At 40.6% G+C, this 22,998-nt stretch overlaps 2 protein-coding genes across 5 annotated transcripts in view; one reads left to right on the forward strand and one right to left on the reverse strand.

Annotated features, from left to right (window-relative positions):
* The window catches only part of sema4d (sema domain, immunoglobulin domain (Ig), transmembrane domain (TM) and short cytoplasmic domain, (semaphorin) 4D), a 23,495-nt gene extending 13,177 nt beyond the window's left edge, over positions 1–10,318 (forward strand). The window contains exons 14-18 of one of the 3 annotated variants that reach the window (XM_021319715.2): positions 181–552; positions 2,637–2,840; positions 7,450–7,659; positions 7,809–7,897; positions 9,529–10,318. In XM_021319715.2, the coding sequence (XP_021175390.2) occupies positions 181–552; positions 2,637–2,840; positions 7,450–7,659; positions 7,809–7,897; positions 9,529–9,558 (905 nt within the window). In that variant the 3' untranslated portion in view covers positions 9,559–10,318. Of the gene's footprint in view, positions 1–180; positions 2,388–2,636; positions 2,841–7,449; positions 7,660–7,808; positions 7,898–9,528 lie in introns of those variants that run through there. The other 2 variants (XM_021319716.2, XM_012868979.3) reach the window with 2 other exon arrangements.
* zgc:86839 (CKS domain-containing protein) lies at positions 2,964–15,007 on the reverse strand. Of its 2 annotated transcripts, none has more exons than XM_021319719.2 (4): positions 14,841–15,007; positions 12,126–12,253; positions 11,902–11,980; positions 2,964–3,084 (listed from the first exon to the last, which is right to left on the reverse strand). In XM_021319719.2, the coding sequence occupies exons 1-3, from the start codon at positions 14,897–14,899 to the stop codon at positions 11,937–11,939; spliced, it is 231 nt and encodes a 76-aa protein (XP_021175394.1). In that variant the 5' UTR covers positions 14,900–15,007; the 3' UTR covers positions 2,964–3,084; positions 11,902–11,936. The 2 variants fall into 2 exon arrangements, with proteins under 2 accessions (XP_021175394.1, XP_012724405.1); XM_012868951.3 differs by lacking the exon at positions 2,964–3,084 and adding an exon at positions 11,070–11,814 and having other exon boundaries at positions 14,841–15,006.
* Positions 15,008–22,998: the final 7,991 nt, after the last annotated feature.

The raw sequence follows: 22,998 nt of genomic DNA on the forward strand, positions 1-22,998 counted from the left end.
AAATGTTTTAATTTCAGATTTAAATCCGTCAGTCCGGTCACTCGTCCCATCAGATTGCTACTGTTTATAATTTATTTTTATAATTAGTGCTGTCCTGATTTCTGATTACATTTTTGACACTTGAAGCATTACTAGAACAGAAGATCCAAATGTGACCTCCGTCTTTTGTTTGCTTTCCAGTGTCTTCAGCGTCTCCGCAGGACTACCAGAGGGTGCTGGTGAAACCGGGAAGCTCTGCTGAGCTGCCCTGCCTGGTTAAGTCCAACTTTGCACACGTGATGTGGAAATCTAACGGCTCTCTCCTCAACGAGGCCTCGCGTTTCCACTTCATCGCCGAAAACGGGCTCCTCATTTACAGCGTGGCCCCCGAGGATCAGGGTTACTACGAGTGCTGGTCTGTGGAATGGGCTCCCGCCGCTGGGAAGAACTTTAGCCGCCTGCTGGCTGGGTACACGTTGAATCTGCAGCTTCCTCCCAGACCCCCTCCCCAGACTAAGCACGCGGCCACCACAGCCAGCAGCCAGGAGACGACTAGCGCGCACGCAGCCGAAGGTAATGTTAAGACAGAGAGACAGCCACTAACTTCAGCCGGCTTCACATCCACAGTCCTCCTCACCTACCCGCCCCAAACTGACTCATCACTAACCCCGCCCCCCGGTGGCACAGTCCGGTTACAGCCCAGCAGGAACCTTCCCCCGAACCCCGTCATCCCCCGTCCAGACAGCCAGGACCCCTCGGCGGAGTACCTGCAGCACAACAACAGCGTGGCCCTCCTCTTCCTCTTTCTGCTCTTCTTCCTGCTCTTCTCGGCTGCCATGGTGTACAACTGCTACATGCAGTACCTCCCAGCTCCGTGCCTGAGGCTGCGGGCCGCTCTGCTGGGGAGCAACAAGTGCGCCCATCAGACCGAGTACAGGGCCTGTGAGGCGGGTTTAATGGAAGCGCCCGCCGCTGACAAAATCAACATGACCGAGCAACCCGCCCAGAACGGCAGCCAAGCGGCCAAAAACCTGCAGGCACTGCGCGACACGGGCTACGAGACTGAGCCGGAGTGCAGCAACGGTCGCGTCCCGTCTCACAACTCTGGAGGCGACAGCTCCTCGCAGGAGAAGCCTTTCGATGTGGACTGCGACTCCCAGTCCATCCAGTTTGCAGATGCAGATGAACCTTACTGCTAGAATCTGTGGCGGTTGTCTGTTGTTCAGCATAGAAAGTATGCCAGGGCCGTGTGCTTCCTGTCTGCAGTAGGCATGGGTCGGTTGGATGGCATTGAGTAAAAATACCAGATTTGAGGCATTCAGCATAAAAAAACAAAACATGATCCAGTTACTTTTATTTTAAAAAGAAATTTGTAGTGCTGCTATGACAATACACATAACATTACATCCATAATAACTTTTATTTGGATTCTAATCCAAAAAATTGAGCAAAAATATTGAATAAACTGAAAAATGTAGTTGTAGGTTGTGCAGAATATTTAACCTTTTGGTCGGCCTTAGGGAAGGGTTGATGTTTTCACAACCAGAAATGTTTCCAAACAGCTGAATTTGTCACCTTTTTGTAGGTGAAGAAAAGGTGTAGTGCAACAAGTGGGGGAGGGGCAGCGTTGCATTACTCGATGCTCTTCTGGAGAAAACTCTGGCCATCTTCTCTGTCTCGCTTTGAAAGCGTAACTTTCTAAAACCTTGGCATGCTTCCATACGGGTTGCAGGTTACTGGCCCACGCCTAGCAAACAAGCTACATGTGATGGAGGTGAAGAGCGTCCAGCATCTAGCAGACTGTAAATATCTCAAGGCTTAGACCAGGCATTCTGCTCTGTTGGGGTCTGATTCGGGACGTCTACCCTTTCAGCTGTGTCCAGCAAGAAAAGCTATTTCTTATATTCCAAATTGGAAACGTTATTTACCAAATTGGTAAATGGCCGTGATGTTTTCCAAATTGGAATCTTTTTTTCTATTCAGCCCGAGTGAATGCTTGTCTCTTGGAGCATTTTGCATCCATTCGTTGTTGAACTGATGCTTCATGGTCATGGTAATTTCTCAGGGATGGGTTGTTTCTGTGTGACTGGCCTCGGTGGGTCACCTTGCCTTGTCGGCCACATCACCTGGTTTTGTGAAGCTTCATCGCAGGGTCGACATATCAGAAGATGGAAAATCTATGGAGACATCCTGCTTGGTGGAGAAATGCTGGAATGTATCGAACCACGGACTCTTGCTGAGTAGCACTGCTGAGATTTTAAAAAAAAATTTTTTTTTTCTTTTTCACTTTATCTGTGAAGTCGACATTCCTGATTGTCCTGTGTATTAACCTTTTATCGGCCCGTCTCTCTTATACGGTGTTACTGAAATAAAAATGTACAGTATGAACAGAGGACATTGGAACCCTGGAAACGATCTGAAGTTTTATATTTATTACGACGGCTTTATTAAACATTCTGTTTTAGATTATTATTTAAGATGACGCATCTGTGGTAATCTCAACGAAGTCGGCGGTCGGGTCCTTCATTTTTACCTAACTTATTGCAGACGTTCTGACCTTAACATCCCTCACTCTCCTTTTTTCATCCTCTCTGCATGCCATCCTCTGTCCAGATTTTCCTCAAAGCTCTCTTCTCTTCCGCCACTCCCTCTCACAGCCTCCTTTATCGACTCCTCATCTTCCCTGTCATCCTCTGGAAGTAGCTGTCGCTCTTCCCTCGCTCGCTCCTCCTGTTCCCCCACCAAGCCTTCCAGCGGGAAGGCTCGGGAGGCGGGGGTGAGACTGTTGCCTCCCCTCCTGAAGGACCAGGCCTGGGGGGTTCACACCCAGGAGGCCTTCCTGCTCTTCTGCTTCGCCCTGGGTGAGTGCTGCCTGTGACTCTGACTCATCTCATTCCCCCCAAAACCCTGCCCTCCCTCAGGGACCCCTTGCTTGGTTTTGAAATCCACGCCCTGTGTATTTAACCCTTGGTTTTACGTTCATTTTCTCTCCTTTCTACTGTGTGTGTTGGCAATACTCAAACCTATACTAACAGAAAGTGGGTGTTCTGGTTACTGGATTTATTTGCTTTCATTTGCTGGATTACCACCAAGATGGATCGATTTCTGAAAAGACAAAAAAAAAGTGACGTATTGTTAAAATGTCAGCTTCATACAACCGACTTGCACAAACGTTTTTTTTTTTTGTACATTGTTGTGTAACCGCAGTCTTAAAGTTGTCAAATTAAAAGACACTGTTCACGATGTCTCCATGGAACAAGCTCGAGTTGTTGATTTTAAACTGTTGATTTAAATATTTTTCATGCCTGTAAACATTTGTGAATATATTTGTATATATGGGAAATACCTTTCGATTGTGTACCTGAATCCAGGGGATGTTGGGCTTCTAGTTGAGAAGTGAAATAAACCGTGTCAGACGTTTCCAAAACTAGTTTGAAATAATTTTTTATTTAAAATTGAATCTGAATAAATGACACAAAATTACAAAATGTTGTAAGTTGCTGTCCAAAAATAATCCATACGCACTACACTTTTCCACATTTTGTCATGTTGCAACCATGAACTTTATTTCTATTTTAATGGGATTTTTGTGAGGGACCAAACACTAAAGTACTGTGTTAATGCCAAGTCAGATCTTTAAATATTTGCTAAATATTTAAAGATCTGAAAAGGGTAGCATGCATTCACACTCAACTCTGAGTTAACACGTTGTAGCGCCACCTTCTGCTGCCTTTAACAGCTGCTGGGTACCAACTTTGCAAATTAGAGACCGATGTTTTTGCTCATTTTTCTTTATAAAACTGTCAAGCCCAGCCAATGATTAGAGCAGCTAAACCCCAGTCACAGAATCTCAGGCCAGGTCTTTGACTGGACCATTCAAATACAGTACGTGTGCTTCTATCTATTGTAGCTCTGGCTGTTTTCTTGTCCTGCTGGAAGGTGGACCTCCACCCCACCACCAAAAATGTTTCCAGGTATTTATTTTGATTCATCTTGCTGCCAACTCTGCCGTTTTCCTGTAAATGCTGCAGGAAGTTGCCCCCACAGCATCACCATGTTTGACTGACGGCTTGGTGTTTAGGGTTAGGGTTGGTCAAAAAAAGGGTTCAAACTTGATCTGACCTGACCGGAGCACCTGCCTCCTTATCTCCTACATAATGAATGTCTTCTTATGGCTTTCATTCAGCAAGTGTTTTCATATTGGCCACGAGGCCAGATGTGTGGGTACATGACTGTTTTCCTGTGGAGATTCTCCCACCTGTGTTGTGGATCTCAGCAGCTCCTCCAGAGTTACCCAGGGCCTCTTGGCTGCTACTCTGATTAACGCTGTCCTTGCCCAGTCTGCTTTGCATTCTAGGTTTGCAGTAGTCATACTCTGCCCATTTTCGGATGGTGGCTTAAACGGTGACCTCAGAGATATTCAAATCTTGTTTTATAACCTACCTCTGGTTTAAACTTTCTTCCTGCTGCCTTTTTTTGCTTACGTGACGCTGTTCATTTTTAACTAATGGTCTCATACAGACCTTTACAGAACAGCTGTATTTATTTCAAGACATTTTACACACCCATATACTGACTGTTACTTGCTGATTCTCTGCATGTGATTGGTCATTTAGAAAGGCATGCAGAGAACATCCAGGATGACTACTTTCTTTACTGTTTTCAGATCCAAAGTGGGAGATGTTGTGTAATACAACTTCAACCCTTTATGCCTCAGACCGGTCCCAATAAGTATTCAACCTTGAGCTTCTCTTGTCTGCTTTAAACTGGGAGAGAGAACGGTTCCCTAATGAAGCCAAGAAGCATGTTCAGACGTCTGGGCCCTGTTTCAGAAAGCTGAGTTGGAGGATAATCAAAGTAATTTATTTTTTTTAGCTTTTTACGGCAGTAGTGGTTAGATTTTTACACAGTGGGCTGACAGGAAAGGGGGTACAAGAGAGGGGGAGAGACAACAGTTGTTGTACTGTTGCACTCGGTTATGATAGTTTAATGTTGTTCCATAATCAGAGACCCACAAGATTAACAAAAGACCTACACAGAATGAAAGCAATAATTTATTCTGTATGAAATTTTAAGACTTTCAGCTCTAATTTTCCATTTGTTTGTTTCTATTCATATATGTCTATATCAATATAGATATATGAACATCTTCCCTTAACGCCACCTTTACTTCAACCTAAAATATAAATATAGCCTATATTCAATTCAATTCAATTTTATTTATATAGCGCCAAATCATGAAACATGTCATCTCAAGGCACTTTACAAAGTCAAGTTCAATCATATTATACAGATTGGGTCAGATTATACAGATTGGTCAAAAATGTCCTATATAAGGAAACCAGTTGATTGCATCAAAGTCCCGACAAGCAGCATTCACTCCTGGGGAACCGTAGAGCCACAGGAAGCGTCATCTGCATTGTACATGGCTTTGCTGCAATCCCTCATACTGAGCAAGCATGAAGCGACAGTGGGAAGAAAAACCACCCATTAACGGGAAAAAAAAACTCCGGCAGAACCGGTCTCAGTATGAACGGTCATCTGCCTCGACCGACTGGGGTTACAGAAGACAGAACAGAGACACAACAAGAGAGACAAAAAAGCACAGAAGCACACATTGATCTAGTAATCTGTTCTACATTAGATGGTAGTAGCGGGTGAGCCGTCTTCTCTGGATGATGTCACAGTTAACAGAACGCCAGACCAGGTGTACCTACTATGAAGAGAAAAGAGAGAGAACAGAAAGTTAAAGCAGAAATGACAACACATAATGCATAATTGAAAAAACAGTAGAACTCAATATAGTGATAAAATTAGATCCTGATATACTCCAGTAACCTAAGCCTATAGCAGTAAAACTATAAAGGTAGCTGAGAGTAACATGAGTCACTAGTTATAATTTTTGTCAAAAAGAAAAGTTTTAAGCCTAGTCTTAAAAGTAGACAGGGTGTCTGCCTCACGGACCAAAACTGGGAGTTGGTTCCACAAGAGAGGAGCCTGATAGCTAAAGGATCTGCCTCCCATTCTACTTTTAGAGACTCTAGGAACCACCAGCAGACCTGCGGTCTGAGAGCGAAGTGCTCTGTTAGGAACATACGGGGTAATCAGAGCTCTGATATATGATGGAGTTTGATTATGAAGGGCTTTATACGTTAGAAGAAGAATTTTAAATTCTATTCTTGATTTAACAGGAAGCCAATGAAGGGAAGCTAAAATTGGAGAAATATGATCCCTCTTGTTGATTTTCATCAGAACTCTTGCTGCAGCATTTTGGATCAGCTGAAGGCTTTGAACTGCACTCTGTGGACTTCCTGATAGTAAAGAATTACAATAATTATATGATGAATATAAAGTGAGGTTGGCACAAATTACCCTCCTACAAGAAAATCTGTCAAATTTTTTGACGGATGGCTGAAGCCAAATGCTGCCAAAAATATATCCAATAATGCTTTAGTTGGTTAAGGTTAAACATAACTTATAACTGGACCTTACCTGATTAAACTGTATTTTAATCAATATTGAATGAGCAAAGTGTGAGAATACAGCTTAAATTTTCCCTCAAATAACATCAACCACGCATTGACTTTTTCAGCAATTCTCTGCTGCTAAGTTGCTTTTTCTCAGTAGCAACAGCATTGTCTCCTTTTAATTCTCTTGATATTCTCCATATGCCGTTGTGAAAGATTTCTAATTCCACTCATGAGAAATGTACGTAGGGGCTTACTTCCTGCTGTTACCACAGTGAATCACGGCTTCTTTCAGGGTTTTTGGTTGCACTTAACTCAGGGTTGATTGGACGCTGAGTTTAGTTACCTGACTGATATCGCCTGTTCAGAAATCGAAAACACTGAGTATGACAGCATGAGGTAGAACTACTCAGAGTAGAGGCTTTCTACTTAGGGTAGATCGGCCATTCTTTCTGAAACGGGGTCCTGAACAGTGGAACAAAACGGCTGCTGGTGCTGGCAGAATGGAGGATATGTTTGCTTAAATTGTTTCAATTCCTAGAAGTAAACATCTTACCATCTTTGGGGGAGGGGCTGATCTGATACAATCTACACTTGAGATGTTTTGAAAAAGGTCTTCCTGGTTGGCGACGATTTATCAGGCAGAGATTTTGAAACTTCTGCTTCAAGACTTCCTTTTATAAGTTTATAAGATGCCCATGAATAGATAAAAGAAAATCAAGTTTAACGAATCAAGTTTAACGAACGCCTCGTGTTCTTCAGGAGAGCTTTTCGTTATCGCATGTTTTTTTTTTCCAAGCATGCTGAGCTGATTGCATGTCACTGTTTACACAAAACGTTATCAGATACGACACGTTCAGTTGTTACGTGATTACTTGAACCCTCTACAAGTGGTGGCTGAAGCCGTTTCGCCACGTAAACATGTCCAAAGAAAAGCTCCCTGTTCTCCGTGCCAGCGCTTTGACAATCAGGGGTCAACAAGAGGTCCCGTTCTGTCCTGCAGGTCCTAGGGACGTCCACATTCAGTGGCTAATGAACGGGCACAGTGTGGACACCACCGAAACGCACCGCACGCCGCTGGGCAAGAGGGAGGTTCTGGTGAGCAGCTGCCTCCGAGGGGGGCCGCTGATCAAGGAGGCCCGTTACCACTGTGTTGCTAAAGCCAGCACAGGAAGCGACACCTCTGAGATCGACCTCCATCTCACTACTGGAGGTACTTTGGCCCTGGTTTGTGCGAATGTGGCTAAAAATGTTAGACTGCAGTGAAGGGGCTTTGTGGTGTGTGTGCCCTGGCTGGTTGCATGTGTTGGCACTGATGAAGACGAGTCTTGTTTTAAAACTATGAAGGATGTTGTTTGACAGACGAAAACATTCCATCGAGGGATGTGAACCAATGGAGAAGTGCGCTCACAGAGCACGATCAGCTGCTGAAAAGATGGGAGAAGGCCTGGGTAGGTCTCATGCTTGGCGTGTGTTCTGTCTTACATTATTATAAGTAGTGTTGCACCGATACCAGTATCGCACGAGAAACCGATCCAGTACTAAAATGGTGGTATCGGTATCGGCGAGTACCAACAAATAGGCACCGATACCATTTTGATGTTTGTATGTCACTTGAACGCAGTCTTCTCTCTCCCGACTGGTATTACACATGTTATATAAGTTCATGAAAGTTGCACTATTTTGGCATTTGAGAGCCAAGACTCTGGGTTTAAAAGAGATTATTCAGTTATTAATGTAATTTTACTCTGTTACTGTTGCACTACTATTATACAAGTTATAATTTCACGAATGTTGCACTATTTTGGCCTTGGAAATGCAAAAGTTTATTCAACTATTGTCACCCATTCCAGGTAGGCAATAAAATGTTCTACCCTAAGTAGTATGCAGTTCTTCATACACACACACACACAATTTCAAACAGATGGTATCGGTATGGTATCAGTATCGGCCAATACTGCACAGCCAGGTATCGGGCCCAAAATATGGCATCGGCGCAACACTAATTATAAGTTTATTTTTGCTTTATTTCAACCAGTGTATACAGATTAAGTATACACTACAGTAAGTTCCAGCAATTACAAAAAAAGCCTGAAACATTTTTTTTTTTTTTTTTGAGCAGCATGATTTGAATATATCTATTTTCAGGGGCACAGTTGGTCAAATTTAAACTCAATATAACTGAAGCATTTTTTTAAGATGGCCTCTCTGGGCCACAAAGTCTCCTTAACCATTACATGCCGTCTATATACCAACTAGTACTGCAGGAAAAGTTGTTTTTCTCTCCTACTGTCAGAAATATGAAAAAATAAATAAATATTTGGAGCTTTACTTGGACAAAACTGCACTGATGAACACAGGTGGTGTGTTTGGTGTGACACCAGTGTGTGGAAAAACAGATCTTGTCCACATTTAGTTAGGTGGAGGTTCTGTGATACTCTGGGCCCATTTTTTCCCCACAGGCCCTGGAAACATTGGAGTGTCTGGCATCAAGAGCTCCTTCAAACACCAGCAGTCTTTAAATAATCAGATGGACATGAGAGAAAACTAAAAAAAGTGTCATTGGATGTTTACTTCAGGATAACGATCCAAACAGAAGTTAGGTTGACCACCTATAATGGCCATCGCAGTACTCTGACCTAAATGTTACCGTAAAGTGGAGTATAAGACAAGAACCAGAACTCTTTGTGATCCAAAGAGACGAGACGAATGGTCAAAGAACCCTTACTGATTTTTGGTTTTATTGCTTCTAATTAATTTAACCACTTAATTACTTCTAATTGGACTAAACATCTTTACCACAATTATAAGTTTTTATTAAAACCTTTGGAAGTGCTTTAGCATCACACTCCTTTGGAATGCTTTTTTTTTCTTTACCCATCTTAGTCAATTTGAAAACAAATGTTGCAAGGTCCAATCAAAAGTTTTAGATTTTATAGGAAAAACTTTCCATTTACCCATTTTGATTTATGCTTTTGTGACAATTAGGCAGAGATCCCACAGAAATCCTTGCGTAATTTTTTTTTCTCTGACATGTTTCACTGATTTGCTTCTTTATAAGCTCTATTCTTCCCCTCGGCAGGAAAGCTGTGACGGCAACACAGCTGGGTGAGAACGTGCTTATTCTGGTTGTGAACTGGGCTCTCAGTCCAGCTGGACCACACCTCTGACACTGAAAACTTTCACAAACACACGCAGTGTGTTTCAGTGTCGCCCCGAGAGTTTGATGGACCACGACGTGAAGAATTCCTGCACCCAGCAGGCGCAGAGCTCACGTGGTTGCTGTGATGGTTTTTGGACTCCCTCCAACCTGGAAGGACTGAAGCCCACCAACTCCTTCAGTCTAAGGAAGTCTGTGCTGCATTTGTTGCTGTATGTACTCATGAAAACACACGTTTTAAAAGCAGTGCTCATATGGAAACGGCACACGTGTCTTTATGAAACTTGCTTATCAGATTATGTGGGTCAGTGTCTGTTGGAGCCTTATTGTGTGATGATATTCAAATGTTTGCTCCCTTAACTTCCTTAAAGAATCAGTTTTGGTTCCCTTTGGCTATCTTATGGCATTTGGACTTAAAATATACCACGTTATACAAGCCTGTCCTAGGATCAAGCTGTGATAAGAAATTTGCCATTTATTGTCATACTTTTATTGTCAGTTTATGTCTTACGCTCAGTTTGCTTAATTATTTACTTGAATCAAACACTTTGTTATATCATTAACAATACCACTACAAAAGGTAAACACCCAGCCTCCAAAGTTCAAGGTAACTTAGCGTACGCTGGAAAGTTTACCACTTATTGCTTTTGTCAACTTTGATAAGTACATGTGCTTTTAGTTTTGAAATAAACTTTGTTTTATCCTTACCTGATATTGAGTGCATGTCCTTGTCACATTTTACTACAGCTGTTTTTTTTTGTTTTTTTTTTAATAAGTACTGGAACCTTTTATTGTGCTATAATAGTGCCTTGCTGAGGTATTCACATGCCTAGAACTTATCATGATCCAGTCAGACTTCAGTGGACTTCATTGGGATTTTTTGTGAAAGCAGAATGTAAAAATAGAGACAAGTGTGCACACTAGTTACACATTTACTAATTACGGTGAAGTCCAAAAGTATGCATACACTTGCCAGATTACCAATATGCTGGTGTTTGAAACAAAAGGAGACAGGTATCTCAATGTTTGTTCATAATTTGAAAAAGATATAAAAAATTTAATTGACTTAGCACATTAAGTATTTTTTTATTTGCATGGCAGCAATCAAAAGCATCTTATAGTTGCTGGGTGGCTTTTTGCATATTTCCACTGGTATTGAGATCCAAGCCTCCACAGATTCAGGTTGAGACTCTAGCTGAGCCAATCTAAGATGTTAATATTGATTCAAGTCTGAAGAAAAACGCAGGCACAAATTTATTTAAAACCTAAATCTGCCCAGGAGTATAAGGGCTATTACAATAAAGGGGGTGAAAACAATGTACACAACACTAAAAACCCAACAATCTTTATTGTGGTTGTGATAATAAAATTAGAAAATGCTGAGTACATGCATATAGGGCTGTACTACATTTTATTTCTTAGACATATCTGGTTAGTCCTGTGTTTTGTCTTTTTTTTAGTGTTTTTTTTTTTTTTTAGCTTACTGATCAGATACACTTGATGTACTTAACCATCAATCACTTGTAATCGTGCACTGAAAAAAATTTAAATATTGGTAGTTATTTAGATGCAACTGCAAGTTCCATCTCTGCAGGACTACATTGTGCCACATCAGCATTTTCCACAAAAAGCATTTTCTTCCACCTGAATGATCTATTACTCAAGGATTTTTTTCTTGGAAATCTATTAAACCATTGGAAAGCGGAACTCTGTTTCCTAGAATCTAATTGCCAAAACAGATGGAGATTATTAAAGCAATGACTTACAGATGGGTAACTATTCCATGAGAGGAAAACACTTTATGGCGAGGCTTTGCTTTCCACATCAAAATGCATTGAGGAAAAATGCAGCTGAGAAAAATAAATATCCATGTCTGCAAGTCGACGGAGATTTTGCCATGTTTTCCATGTTCATTTTAAACAGTGTTATAGCGCCCTCGTGTGTCCAAATAAAAAAAATGCAACAAAAAAGGGAAACATACTGTAAACAGAAAACCAGAATTGTGAAAGAAGCTAAATTATTTAATTGTTCTAGAAAGTTCACATTAGAATAATTAACTACACAACATTTATTACTGGCCATGTAGTTTTTAGCTGTCACATTGCCTTGTTTCATGTATTCTGGTCCAAATTGCTTCTCGATTAACATCACAAGTGAGTGATGTTTTCCTCCTGGCTGAACAAAGTAATAGGTGCTAAATACAACTCCCTGAAACGTGAGAAAAATAACAAGGAGTAATTCTGTCAACAAGTTAAAACCTGTTTTTTTACGCAGCAAAAGGCAACCATCACTCACATCCCATCTTCCCAATGATAGATGGTAGGACTGGCTCAGCGTTTTGACAGAGGTCTTCTAAACAGCAGGATGTGGGGCTCTGAAAGAAAGGTTGACAAAAACCTAACATAAATATGTCACTGATTTCACAGTATGGTTACAGAGTAGATTTCTACACTAATCCAAAGAATTTAACTTTTTGGAGTATAAAAGCAGACCAACATGAAGTTGTGTTGGTCACATACCTGGCTCGTGTATCATGTAGTGGATCCAGCCCTGGGACTGCTGCACTCCCAGCTGTCTCCACTCATCTTCTGACATCAAGTGGGATCTTGGGACGTACTTAACCATTTCCCGAGGTAGAACTACATGTCTAAGTTAGAGGAAATGTTTTAACCATTAGCAGTAACTATTCATTTTCTTAACATCATTAAAAGTGCTAAATAATTACTCTACTACTCCAATTATCCAGTGTGAGAAGTTATGCTTGAAAACAAAATATTATATTTTACATCAAAGGGCTTTTGAATATGTTTATAATGGTGGCTTCCTTTTCTGGCAGAACAAAAGAATAAAATAGTTCAGAAAAAAACAACAACTCCACAGCTTTCCTCATTTCTGATACATCCTCTGATGCTGGTGAGTTGTAAATCAGATTAATATCAGACTTCTGTATAAAGTAATATATATCACACTTCTTTACTGTAGAGTGAACATTCAGATACCCTAAGTATAACTTATATTGTTGTGCTTGACAACGATCTCCCAAAGCAATGTCCTGCCTTCAAGATTCAATAAGCCATTCATGTTTTTCAGTTTCTAAATATTTTGTCTTTAATTTGCTGATTAGGATTTGAAGCAAACATATAACAGCAAAAATAATAATACAAGGTCTTTGCCAGCATTACTAGCTGCCAGCACTATTCAAGATGCAATGTTTTATTTTTTCTGAATAGTCTTTTCAGAACAGGGGTGTCCAAAGTGTGGACTGGGGGCCATTTGCTAACCTGACAAGCCAGATGAATTTCGTTCTGCTTAGCTCCGCCTAGCTCCACTCACATTCATCTGGGACCTCTTCCATAGAGAGTGATTTCTTCAACCAATTTTATTGTCCAGCCAATCAGGACGCAGGACTGGAGTTTCATAGATGTGACGTAGTGGAGAAGCGACCGTGAGACTGTTTTGATTCAGACAACAATGGCGACTCGCATCGAGGAAGCAAACGTTAACATTGATGCTGCTATTTCTTCCGTGTTGTCCAATCTACCTGATATTGTTTCATTAAAAGAACATCAGAGAACGGCGCTGAAGGCTTTTGTTGGCTGTTCTGTTTCGTTTTTTCCTGCGTCGCTCTCACAGCGTCACGGGTTAGCTTCGGTGTGAGTGGTTGAAATAGCACGTCGATAAAGATGACAGACAAGTGGCTTATCCAATCATATACAAGAATTTTTGATAAGGCCCAGCCTTCTGAAACGCCAATCCTATGGATCTGTTCCAGATGGATGAGTGGAGCTAGGCGGAGCGAAATTGGCCCTATTACTCCAGGACTAAGATAGTTCTACAAACTGTGACTATTCTTGAAATGTCCCCCTTAATTTTCATAATACGACGTTTTTCTCATAATATTACCAGTTTTGTCTTTTTTTTTTTTACTTTATTCTCCTATTAGTAATTTTATCTATTTATATCCAAAAAGTCTGTTGCTAATCTGTCTACACCAGATCTTAAAAGGTTCACACGGTTTTATGAAATAATGAAGACCATACATAATGTTTAGTTTTTAACCAATTGATTTTCATATTCATAACACATTTCTCTCTCTCATATATATATATATATATATATATATATATATATATATATATATATATATATATATATATATATATATATATATCTTTAAAGAAAATCTGACTTGAGGTTAAAAGTTGGAGGGGGAAAAAATTAAATATGCTTCATTCTTTTGGAAGAATTGCAAAATGTCTCAAATTTCAAGGGACAGATGGAGATAAAAAAAAAATACTTATGGATAGATAATAAATAAATAGACGGCTCACCAATGGTGGATGAAAAGATAGATTATGGTCAGACTGGTGGGTTGACAGCTGAATGAATCATGAGCAAACATGGTGGTAGATAGAATGGATCGCCATAATTTGACGAATTAGACAGATTTTTAAAGCTTTTAGACAACGGAGTTATTATAAAGTATGAGAATATATATTTTCTCCATTCTGTTTTCTTTGTCAATGCCTTTTCTGGAATTCTCCAAAACACATAGGAACTATGCGCCACCCGTGAATCTGGACACTGTCTCTCTCCCCCGTTCAGGATTTACAAGCTTCTGCTTTACATTGACGCACAGTCTGCTGAGTGTATACAGCTTCCGTGTATATATCCTTTGCTTCTTATTTTACTGTATTCTTATTTTCTGTCTGCACCATCAATGCCAAGTCAAATTCCTTGTAAGTGCAAACCCACTTGGCGATTAAACTTGATTCTCATGAAAAGAAAACATAAGTTAGGTTATTAACCTACACTGTTACCCTAGCAAAATAAAATATGTAAATGACTCAACAATGGTACTGTAGAGGAAAACCTACAAATATAACAACACAGTGAGGATTTTTTTTTTCTTTGCTGAATAAAACTCTTTGGTGGTGCGAGATATTCCACACGCCTGGGATCAAATGATTAATGAGATGCAGCTGCGCGCAGTGATGCATTCACGAACCAACAGGCAAACGTAACGTTGCTACTTTAATCACAACTGGAAGCAGAATTTTGAGGAATTTAGGCTTTAAAAAAAAATCAAACTAAACCAAAAACATAAAACTGCCACATTAATGTAAGACACGTTGTCTTAGGAACGACACACAGGTGGTGTGTTCAAAAAGGATATTTTCACAAATATTTCTTGAGACGATTAACAGTTACGTAGACTTGACGTCAAAGCTCACCTGTACTCGTACTGGTCGTCGCTGTACCTGTCCGAGTAATAAATCTCGCTCCGAGACATTTCTCCGGTTAAAGTTTAATGAACGGGGCAGCTTTTATATCAAACGGCGGTTACAGATCACCAGTCCGGCTCCCGTTTTAGGCCGTTGGACGTAAATTCCAACAACGGCTTTGATTGGAGGGTTAAGGTCATGTGACCAAAAAAAAAACGGTCTTTTCCGTTCCATCAGCACCGGGCACAGGTGAGACAGGCTGTGTTTTTACAAATGTAGGTTTTTCATGGCCACAGTAACGTGTTAATCGTGCTTAATCTTAGGTAGGCATATTTCTTTGTTGAGCAAAGTTGCAGTGCATTTTACACCAGACAGTTTGGTTCGTCACTTAAAAAAGGAAAATATATCAGCCGCAAAACCTGTCCGGAGGAACCTTTTTCTGCAGGCTCCAGTGAGATAAAATAAAGGCCAGCAATAAGTTTAGCATACAAACTCTGATACCCCGAAAGTTAATTCCGCAGCCATTTGTTTTGAATGCTGCCTCATTAGTAACACGCCTAACGTATGTATAATTTAAACTGCATATAAAACCAGTTTGTTGAGAGTCTGATTAGGTTTCTTGAAGTAGGTTAGTAAACGAACGCACCATGAAGATGGTGGTACAACATGGCGGAAGCAGCCACTTGCAGTGAAGCAAGAATGTTGACACATTCTTGCACAAAAAATATCCCATTTTGCCAACTACATGCTTTCAGAATGTGCATTCTTTTTAAATATGCCTGTTTTGCGCCTAGTTAGCCTGGAAATAGTCATTTTAAACATGTTTTTGGTAGGCAACAGTTATCATGTTAAGTATCAGTTAAGAAAGACTAATTGGACCAAAACGTTAGATTTGTTCTTATGAAGCATCGCCCTGTTTTGTTCTCGGTTATGACGTTGTTTACAGGTGAGATGCTTTAAACACTTTGCGTCCTTAACTCTGGTTTAGTGCTACTGCTGAGAGTCAAGAAGTGGGAAAAGCTCCAGGTGAACCCCATGGTTCACTGGAAGGTAGGCATTGAAGAGATTTCCCTCCTTTGGTGAGTCTTGACCCTCTGTGCTGTTGCAGATTTCATCTGGTTCACAAATTGACCATATATGCATTTTAACACCATCAATTTCATGACTGACAAAAAAACAACGTATGTTTATTCTGTCTGTCATCTTCTATAAAGTTGTGAATACCAAAGTCGCTAATTTGAAGATTCATTGATTCAAAAAAGGCTGACATCTGGTGGCACATGTTATAAATTACACCTAGATGAACAGCCCTAACACCACCTTCCCCTTACTTTGCAAATGTTTCAGGTTTGAATGGAAACACGATAAAATTGGCTGTCCTAAAATGTGAAGTTAGAATCTGAAACACTTTTTTTTCTTTTTGTTTCCTTTTTGTTTGAAAGTTTGAACATGACGCACAGAAGAACAAATGCTAAGTCAACTGCATGTTATAAACACGGCAGATCAAATTTCTGGAAATGTATCTTCTCAATTGTTATGCTTGCGGTGGTTTGGTTAGTTTTTATCCCCTTTATAGGTTTCTTCTGTTTTTATTTTATTTGTCACATTTAAATCTTTCAGATGATCAAATAACTTTTTATATCAGAGATAACCAGAGTAAAAACAAAAAAGCAGTTTTCAAATAATTTATTTGGAAGGACAAAAATTGATCCAACACAACCTGGTTCAATGTGAAAGGTAGTAACCGGTTGTGAATCAAATGTTTGCTGAGTCTCATCTCGAAAAATATTTTTGAGTGACAGTTAGAGTATCCAAGCCTATTAAAAGAAAATTCAGTGGAAGGAAGAAGTGTGGCGGGAAAAGTTGCTCCAGCAACAGGGAGATCCGCATCCTTGAGAGGATTGTCAAGTAAAATCCAGTCAGGAATTTTGGGGAGCTTCAAAAGGACTGGACTAAGACCAGAGTCAGTGCATCAAGAGCCATAATGCACAGACATATCCTACACATGGGCTACAAGCGTCTTACCTGGACTAAGGAGAAGAGGACCTGGACCTGACTGGTCCAAAGGCCTGTTTTCAGAAGAAAGTAAATTTTGCATTTCATTTTGAAATCAGGTCCCAGAGTCTGAGGGAAGAGTAGAGAGGCAAAGAATTCAGGTTACTTGAAGTCAAGTGTGATGTTTCTACAGTCAGTGATGCTTTTGGGTATCATGCAACGTGCTGGTGTTGGTTCACTGTGTTTTTAGACCACATTCAATGCAGTCATCTAACAGAACATTTCATGCTTCCCTCTGCAGACAATCTGAATGGAGATGCTGATTTCATTTTTCAGCAGAACTTGGAAATTGCTCACGCTGCCAAAGATACCTAAAGCTGGTTCAGAGACTGTGGTCTTCCTGTTCTTGATTGACCAGCAAATTCTCCTGACCTGAATCCCATAGAAAATCTATGGGCTGCTGTTGTCAAGAGACACCAGACCCAACAGGGCAGATAACCTGAAGGCAGCTATCAAAGAAATCCTGGCTTACACCTATGCAGAGCCACATGATGATGGCCTCTATGGCACAGTGCATTGATGCAGCAATTCATATGAGATGAGGCCAAACCAAGAACTGAGTGCACAGAAATGGACATACATTTCTGAAGTCTCACATTTGTTCTTAAAACATATTCCCTATCCTTATGACTGGTCAAATGAGATATTCTAATTCTCCGAGATTGGGTTTTCTTTACCTGTAAGCCATAATAATCAAAATTACAAGAAACAAAAGCTTGAAATACTCTTGAAATACTCTTGAAATACTCTGCTCAATGTGTGATTAATCGAAATAACTATTTCCCATTTCACTATATATATATATTACAATTACAATAAACAAACATTTCCAAGAGCAGACCACAGTAATCTCTCTAAATAAAGTCCAGTGAGCATCACAATGGCAGACATCCAACAAAGACTCTTGGGTATGAAGAACTGGACAGCACAAGGCCCAGATATGATCCACGCCTACTGGCTGAAGAAGCTGACTTCTCTCCAAGAATGGCTAGTGGAACAAATTAATCAACTGCTGATGAATGGGACCCACCCTGAATGGCTGACAGAGGGCAGTCCTGATGACGAAAGACCCCAGAAGGGGATGACCCCAACTAACTGTTGGCCAATAACCTGTCTTTCCACAATATGGAAGCTCCTGTCAGGTATCGTAGAGGTTAAGATGAGTGGGCACATGGATCAACACATGACTGAGGCCCAGAAAGGCATAGGTAAAAACACCAGAGGAGCCAAACATCAGCTGCTGGTTGACAGAACAGTTGCCCTAGACTGCAAAAGCAGAAAAACCAACCTGTGCACTGCCTGGACAGTTACAGAAATCTCCATCAAATGTGGAATATACCAAGGAGATGTCCCCTCTGCTGTTCTGCATTGTCCTGAACCTCTCAAGTAATAAACAAATCTGTCTATGGATACCGACTCAGAAATGGGGTCACTATCACCCACCTGTGGTACATGGATGACATCAAGCTGTATGCTAAGAGTGAGTCAGACATTGACGCGCTGATCCACACCACCAGGATCTACCGCAGGGACATCAGAATGTCATTCGGCCTGGAGAAATGTGGCCAGATGGTGTTCTTATTTCCTGATGTTTCCATCATTTGGGATGGCCATATCTATCACAACGGATCTTTTGATGTTTATCAATGATCACAATGTCCTGTTGGTTAGCCATTACCATTTTGTCTGTTTGTATCTTGAAGTCCCACGGCATCTTAGCTCTGTCATCCTCCACCGACCTTGGGAGGTGACTCCCATTTTGACCAGGGCGTCTCCAGGTGGTATTCTGAACAGATATTTCTGTACATTATACCAGACACTTGGTTATGGCGTTCCATGTATTTCCTTCCCTGCTGATATCTTACACCCTGCTGTGAGATGCTAGATAGTTTCTGGGGGCTCTTTGCATACACCTGGGGTCTTGTCTGGTATGGTAGATCTGGGCCTCTATTGCTTTGGTGCTCAAGGCCTGCTTCTTGCAGCTTAGATGTTTCATCTTCAATGGTGAAAAGGTGTATGAAGAAGTAAAACATATTTAATCATAACCCTTCTCTTTCCTGTTGTCTTTAATGTAAATTAGTAATTTTCCTATTGCTGCTTTACTTATGGGTTTACAATAGTCTGAGGTCAATATTTAAATGTGCCTTGACATCGCTGTACGAACCATTTCATGTAGTTGATATTGCTGTAAATAATGTCAGCTTGTTTTTTTTAATGTCAGGCCAAATGTCCCCCCTCAGCAAAAGGGTTGTTTGCGGTAATGATATGCAGCTGTACCTAGATGACTTCTCTCTGATTGGCTACAACCATATTTTGGAAAATCAGTCAAACGTGGCACCCCAACACATCGTCACCACTCCATCCACACCTCCTTTCTCAGTGCAACACATTACAGATCCATTATTATGATTTTATGGCTAGATGAAGTGTTTGTGTTGCAGGATGTCAGACCGGCGAGGCCAAGCTGACCAAAGGCTTTAAAATGGTGGCGCGATTCAATACAGTGGAACCAAAATAAACCTTCATGCATTTTTAACAGCCTCGGACATATCAGTTCTCCTTTTTCGTAACACCTGTGTTGTGCAGTTACACACTGTTTAAAAGTTATTTAATGTTTAATAAATACCTCTCTGTCTGTTAGGTATTGTCTGATGAATATCAGCTCAAGAGCTGATATCAGGACAATAGTTGAAAGGGATGATTCAAGTACTGGCGTTCTTTTAACAGCAAACCCTGCATGCATATTGAATAAATGAGTGACAACTTCTCTTCAAGTTCAAGAATTTATTAACAGAAATAAAATTAACATTCAGAGAACATCACTATATAGGCAAGGCAAGGCAAAATTATTTGTATAGCACATTTCAATACAAAGACAATGCAAAGTGCTATAGTTGATTAAAATATAGGAAAATAAAACAGAATAAAAGCAAGTTGGAATAAAATGTAGAAACACAATAAAACATGGAAAAATAGAAACTAAAAGCAAATATTAAAAACAGTTGGAATACAAATTTGAACTAATGATCTTTCAGTAAAACAGTTTAACTAGAACAGTCGAAGGCAATCCTAAACAAATGTGTTTTTAATCTTGATTTAAATGAACTCAGGCTTTCCGCACTTTTGCAGTTTTCTGGAAGTTTGTTCCAGATAAGTGGAGCATAGGAACTAAATGCTGCTTCTCCATGTTTGGTTCTGGTTCTACGTATGCAGAGTAGGCTGGAGCCAGATAACAAGTCTGTGATGTATTTAGGTGCTAAGCCATTCAGGGATTTATAGACTAATAGAAGTATTTTAGTCTATTTTCTGAGATACAGGGAGCCAGTGGAAGGACTTTAGAACTGGGGTTATGTGCTCTACTTTCTTAGTCTTAGTGAGGACGCGGGCAGCAGCGTTCTGGATCAGCTGCAGCTGTCTGACCGACTTTTTAGGCAGACTTGTGAAGATACCATTGCAGTAATCAATTTGACTAAAAATAAACGCATGGATTAGTTTTTCCAGATCCTACTGAGACATTAGTCCTTTAATCCTGGAAATGTTCTTCAGGTGATAGAAAGCCGACCTTGTAATTGTCTTTAAATGCTTTTGGAGGTTCAGGTCTGAGTCCATCACTACTCCCAGATTTCGGGCCTGATCAGTGGTTCCTAGCTGAAGCGACTGAAGCTGTGTGCTAACTTTTGGTCTCTCCTTTATTGGTCCAAAGATTATTGCTTTAGTTTTGTTTTTATTCAATTGAAGAACATTTTGGCACATCCAGGCATTGATTTCTTCTAAACATTTCCTCAGTGCTTGAACTGGTTCATAGTCACCTGGTGACATGGTGATGTAAAGCGGTGTGTCGTCTGCATAGTTATGGTAGCAGACCTTGTTGCTTTTTATTATCTGAGCAAGAGGGAGCATGTATATATTGAATAGGAGGGGACCCAGGATGGACCCTTGGTGAACCCCGCATGTAATTTTTGTCGTCTGGGATGTAAGGTTACCTGCTGACACAAAAAAGTCCCTGTCCTTTAAATAGGATTTAAAGTAGTCGAGTGCTGTACCAGAAAATGCCGACCGAGTTTTCCAGGGGCTCTAACTGAATGGAGTGATTGACAGTATTGAATGCTGCTCTAAGGTCCAATAGTACCAGCACTGTGGTTCTTCCACAATCTGCATTTATATGAATTTCACGAAACACCTTGACAAGGGCGGTCTCTGTACTGTGGTGAGCACAGAGACCTGACTGGAAAACGTCAAAGCGGCTGGTCATTGTTAAGAAGGTGTTTAATTGTTGAAACACAGCTTTTTTTAATAATCTTACCGATAAAGGGCAGGTTTGAGATGGACCTGTAGTTCTGCAGAAGTAGTTTGTCCAAATTATTCTTTTTCAACAGTGGTTTGAATTAACAATATATTTCAATCAACAAATCCTCTCTACGAGGCTAGTGAAACTTAACTAAAACTACTAAGCAAAATGAAGATAAAAAGAGGCTATGGAACTATGTACACACAAAGAAAAAAAAGACATAATAAAGTGGTTGATCATCATCATCATCATCAGAATAATTCAGTGAATCCTGGTTCACTGCAGATTGAAGAACCAAAGTTTATCTTAAAGAATGAGAATTGAGGTTAAATTAGCTTAACTAATTCAGAACAACATTTGGTATGTGTTTCAACCCATTCACAATGCAAATCCTGAGTTAAACAAAACATTATCTGATGAAATAACATTTTAAAGAATAACACAGTAATAACACTTATAGCACTATCAAACGATATTGGAGCGAAGCGAAACAAACCTTATGTTTGAAACGAATCGTAGTCGTGCATCCGGGAAGAGCGGAACTTATCCGGAAGCTAATAGCATTTATGCTAGCGGACATTCGCCGTTAACTTTAAAAAGCTTTGCCTTTATTTTAGTCGTAATGAGTGGACCGGATAACACAAACATCAATATCCCATCAATGTATAAAACCCTTGTGGAGATAACCATAAAACACACTCAAATTACATCGGCAATGACATGTTTCGAAGGATGCTAACGGGAACTACCCTGTAAGCTCCACGTGTTTCAAAAACACTGTGAAAATGCATTAAGTAACCTTCTAAATAACCCATTTAACCTTCCCTGTTTATTTCTCTGCCAAACCTGTCGGTGCCTCTGTGCCAGTTTGGTTCACTTTGGGCATCCAAGGGAAAGCAGTACTCCAAGGAAACGCTGATTATTTCAGCAGCGGGCATGGGCTCTGGCTAGCTGAAACGCGGAGCAGGCCGCGGGTTGTAGTCGAGTCCCCGGCATGCAGGCGATCTCAGTCCAGATTTTGCTCTCAGCTTGGGAAAATGAGTCCTCTGCTGTATGCTCTGGCTCCGTCTGGAGTGCGTTTCCTGCAACATCTGAGGAAGCACAACAAAGTTGGTTTTGGCATGGATGACGCAGAAGTTAAGACTGCAGACTTAACTCTGATTTGGCCCGCAGGTCTCCGATGCCAGTCAGGTCCACCGCTCTGCAGAGGATGAGAATTTCCCCCTTTGTCGTTCCATTGAAAGAACGGGAAATGTGTTTCACAAAAAAGCTAATTTCTTTCCCCAGCTTGTGAGTCCCATGAGGGCACATGGCTGGCTGGTCCCGCAGGACGGACCCTCTCCTTCAGAGTCCCAGGCAAGAAGAGATGATGAGAGTGATGTGAAGTCTGGGGAGGGGAAGGTTGTTTGCTTGATACTGTACTCTGATTGGAGAATATGAATTACGTAGAAAGATAAGACAACCCGTTTTCTGATCTGGCCGTTTTTTAGCAAAGCAACAAAGCTAACTGCCCCTGAGCAGGTCCTTTGTTATTCTTTTGTTATTCACTTTGTTATTCACACGGCCTCATCAGTGCAAAACAGATCATTTTATACCCCCAAAATAAAATAAAATTTATTGTCATGGCCTCTTTAAACAACTACATCAATACACAACCAATTATACATATACACATTCACATGTGCCTACACACATAAACACCCAAACACCCAAACACTTATACCTACAGAGTCCAAATTACCAGGACCATCTGCACAGTAGTTCAGGTATGGTAAATTCAGTGAACAGTAAAGAATGCGTGACATCAAACACAAGACCATTACA

This window comes from Fundulus heteroclitus, chromosome 8, assembly GCF_011125445.2.
Source record: "Fundulus heteroclitus isolate FHET01 chromosome 8, MU-UCD_Fhet_4.1, whole genome shotgun sequence".
Lineage (NCBI taxonomy): Eukaryota > Metazoa > Chordata > Actinopteri > Cyprinodontiformes > Fundulidae > Fundulus > Fundulus heteroclitus.

Excerpts from the sequence above, each read along its gene's own strand:
- zgc:86839 (XM_021319719.2), bottom strand. The coding sequence starts at position 14,899 with ATGTCTCGGAGCGAGATTTATTACTCGGACAGGTACAGCGACGACCAG. Across the intron at positions 12,254-14,840 it reads GACGACCAGTACGAGTACAG|ACATGTAGTTCTACCTCGGG; the intron begins GTGAGCTTTGAC and ends CCTCTAACTTAG. Across the intron at positions 11,981-12,125 it reads CTACATGATACACGAGCCAG|AGCCCCACATCCTGCTGTTT; the intron begins GTATGTGACCAA and ends CCTTTCTTTCAG.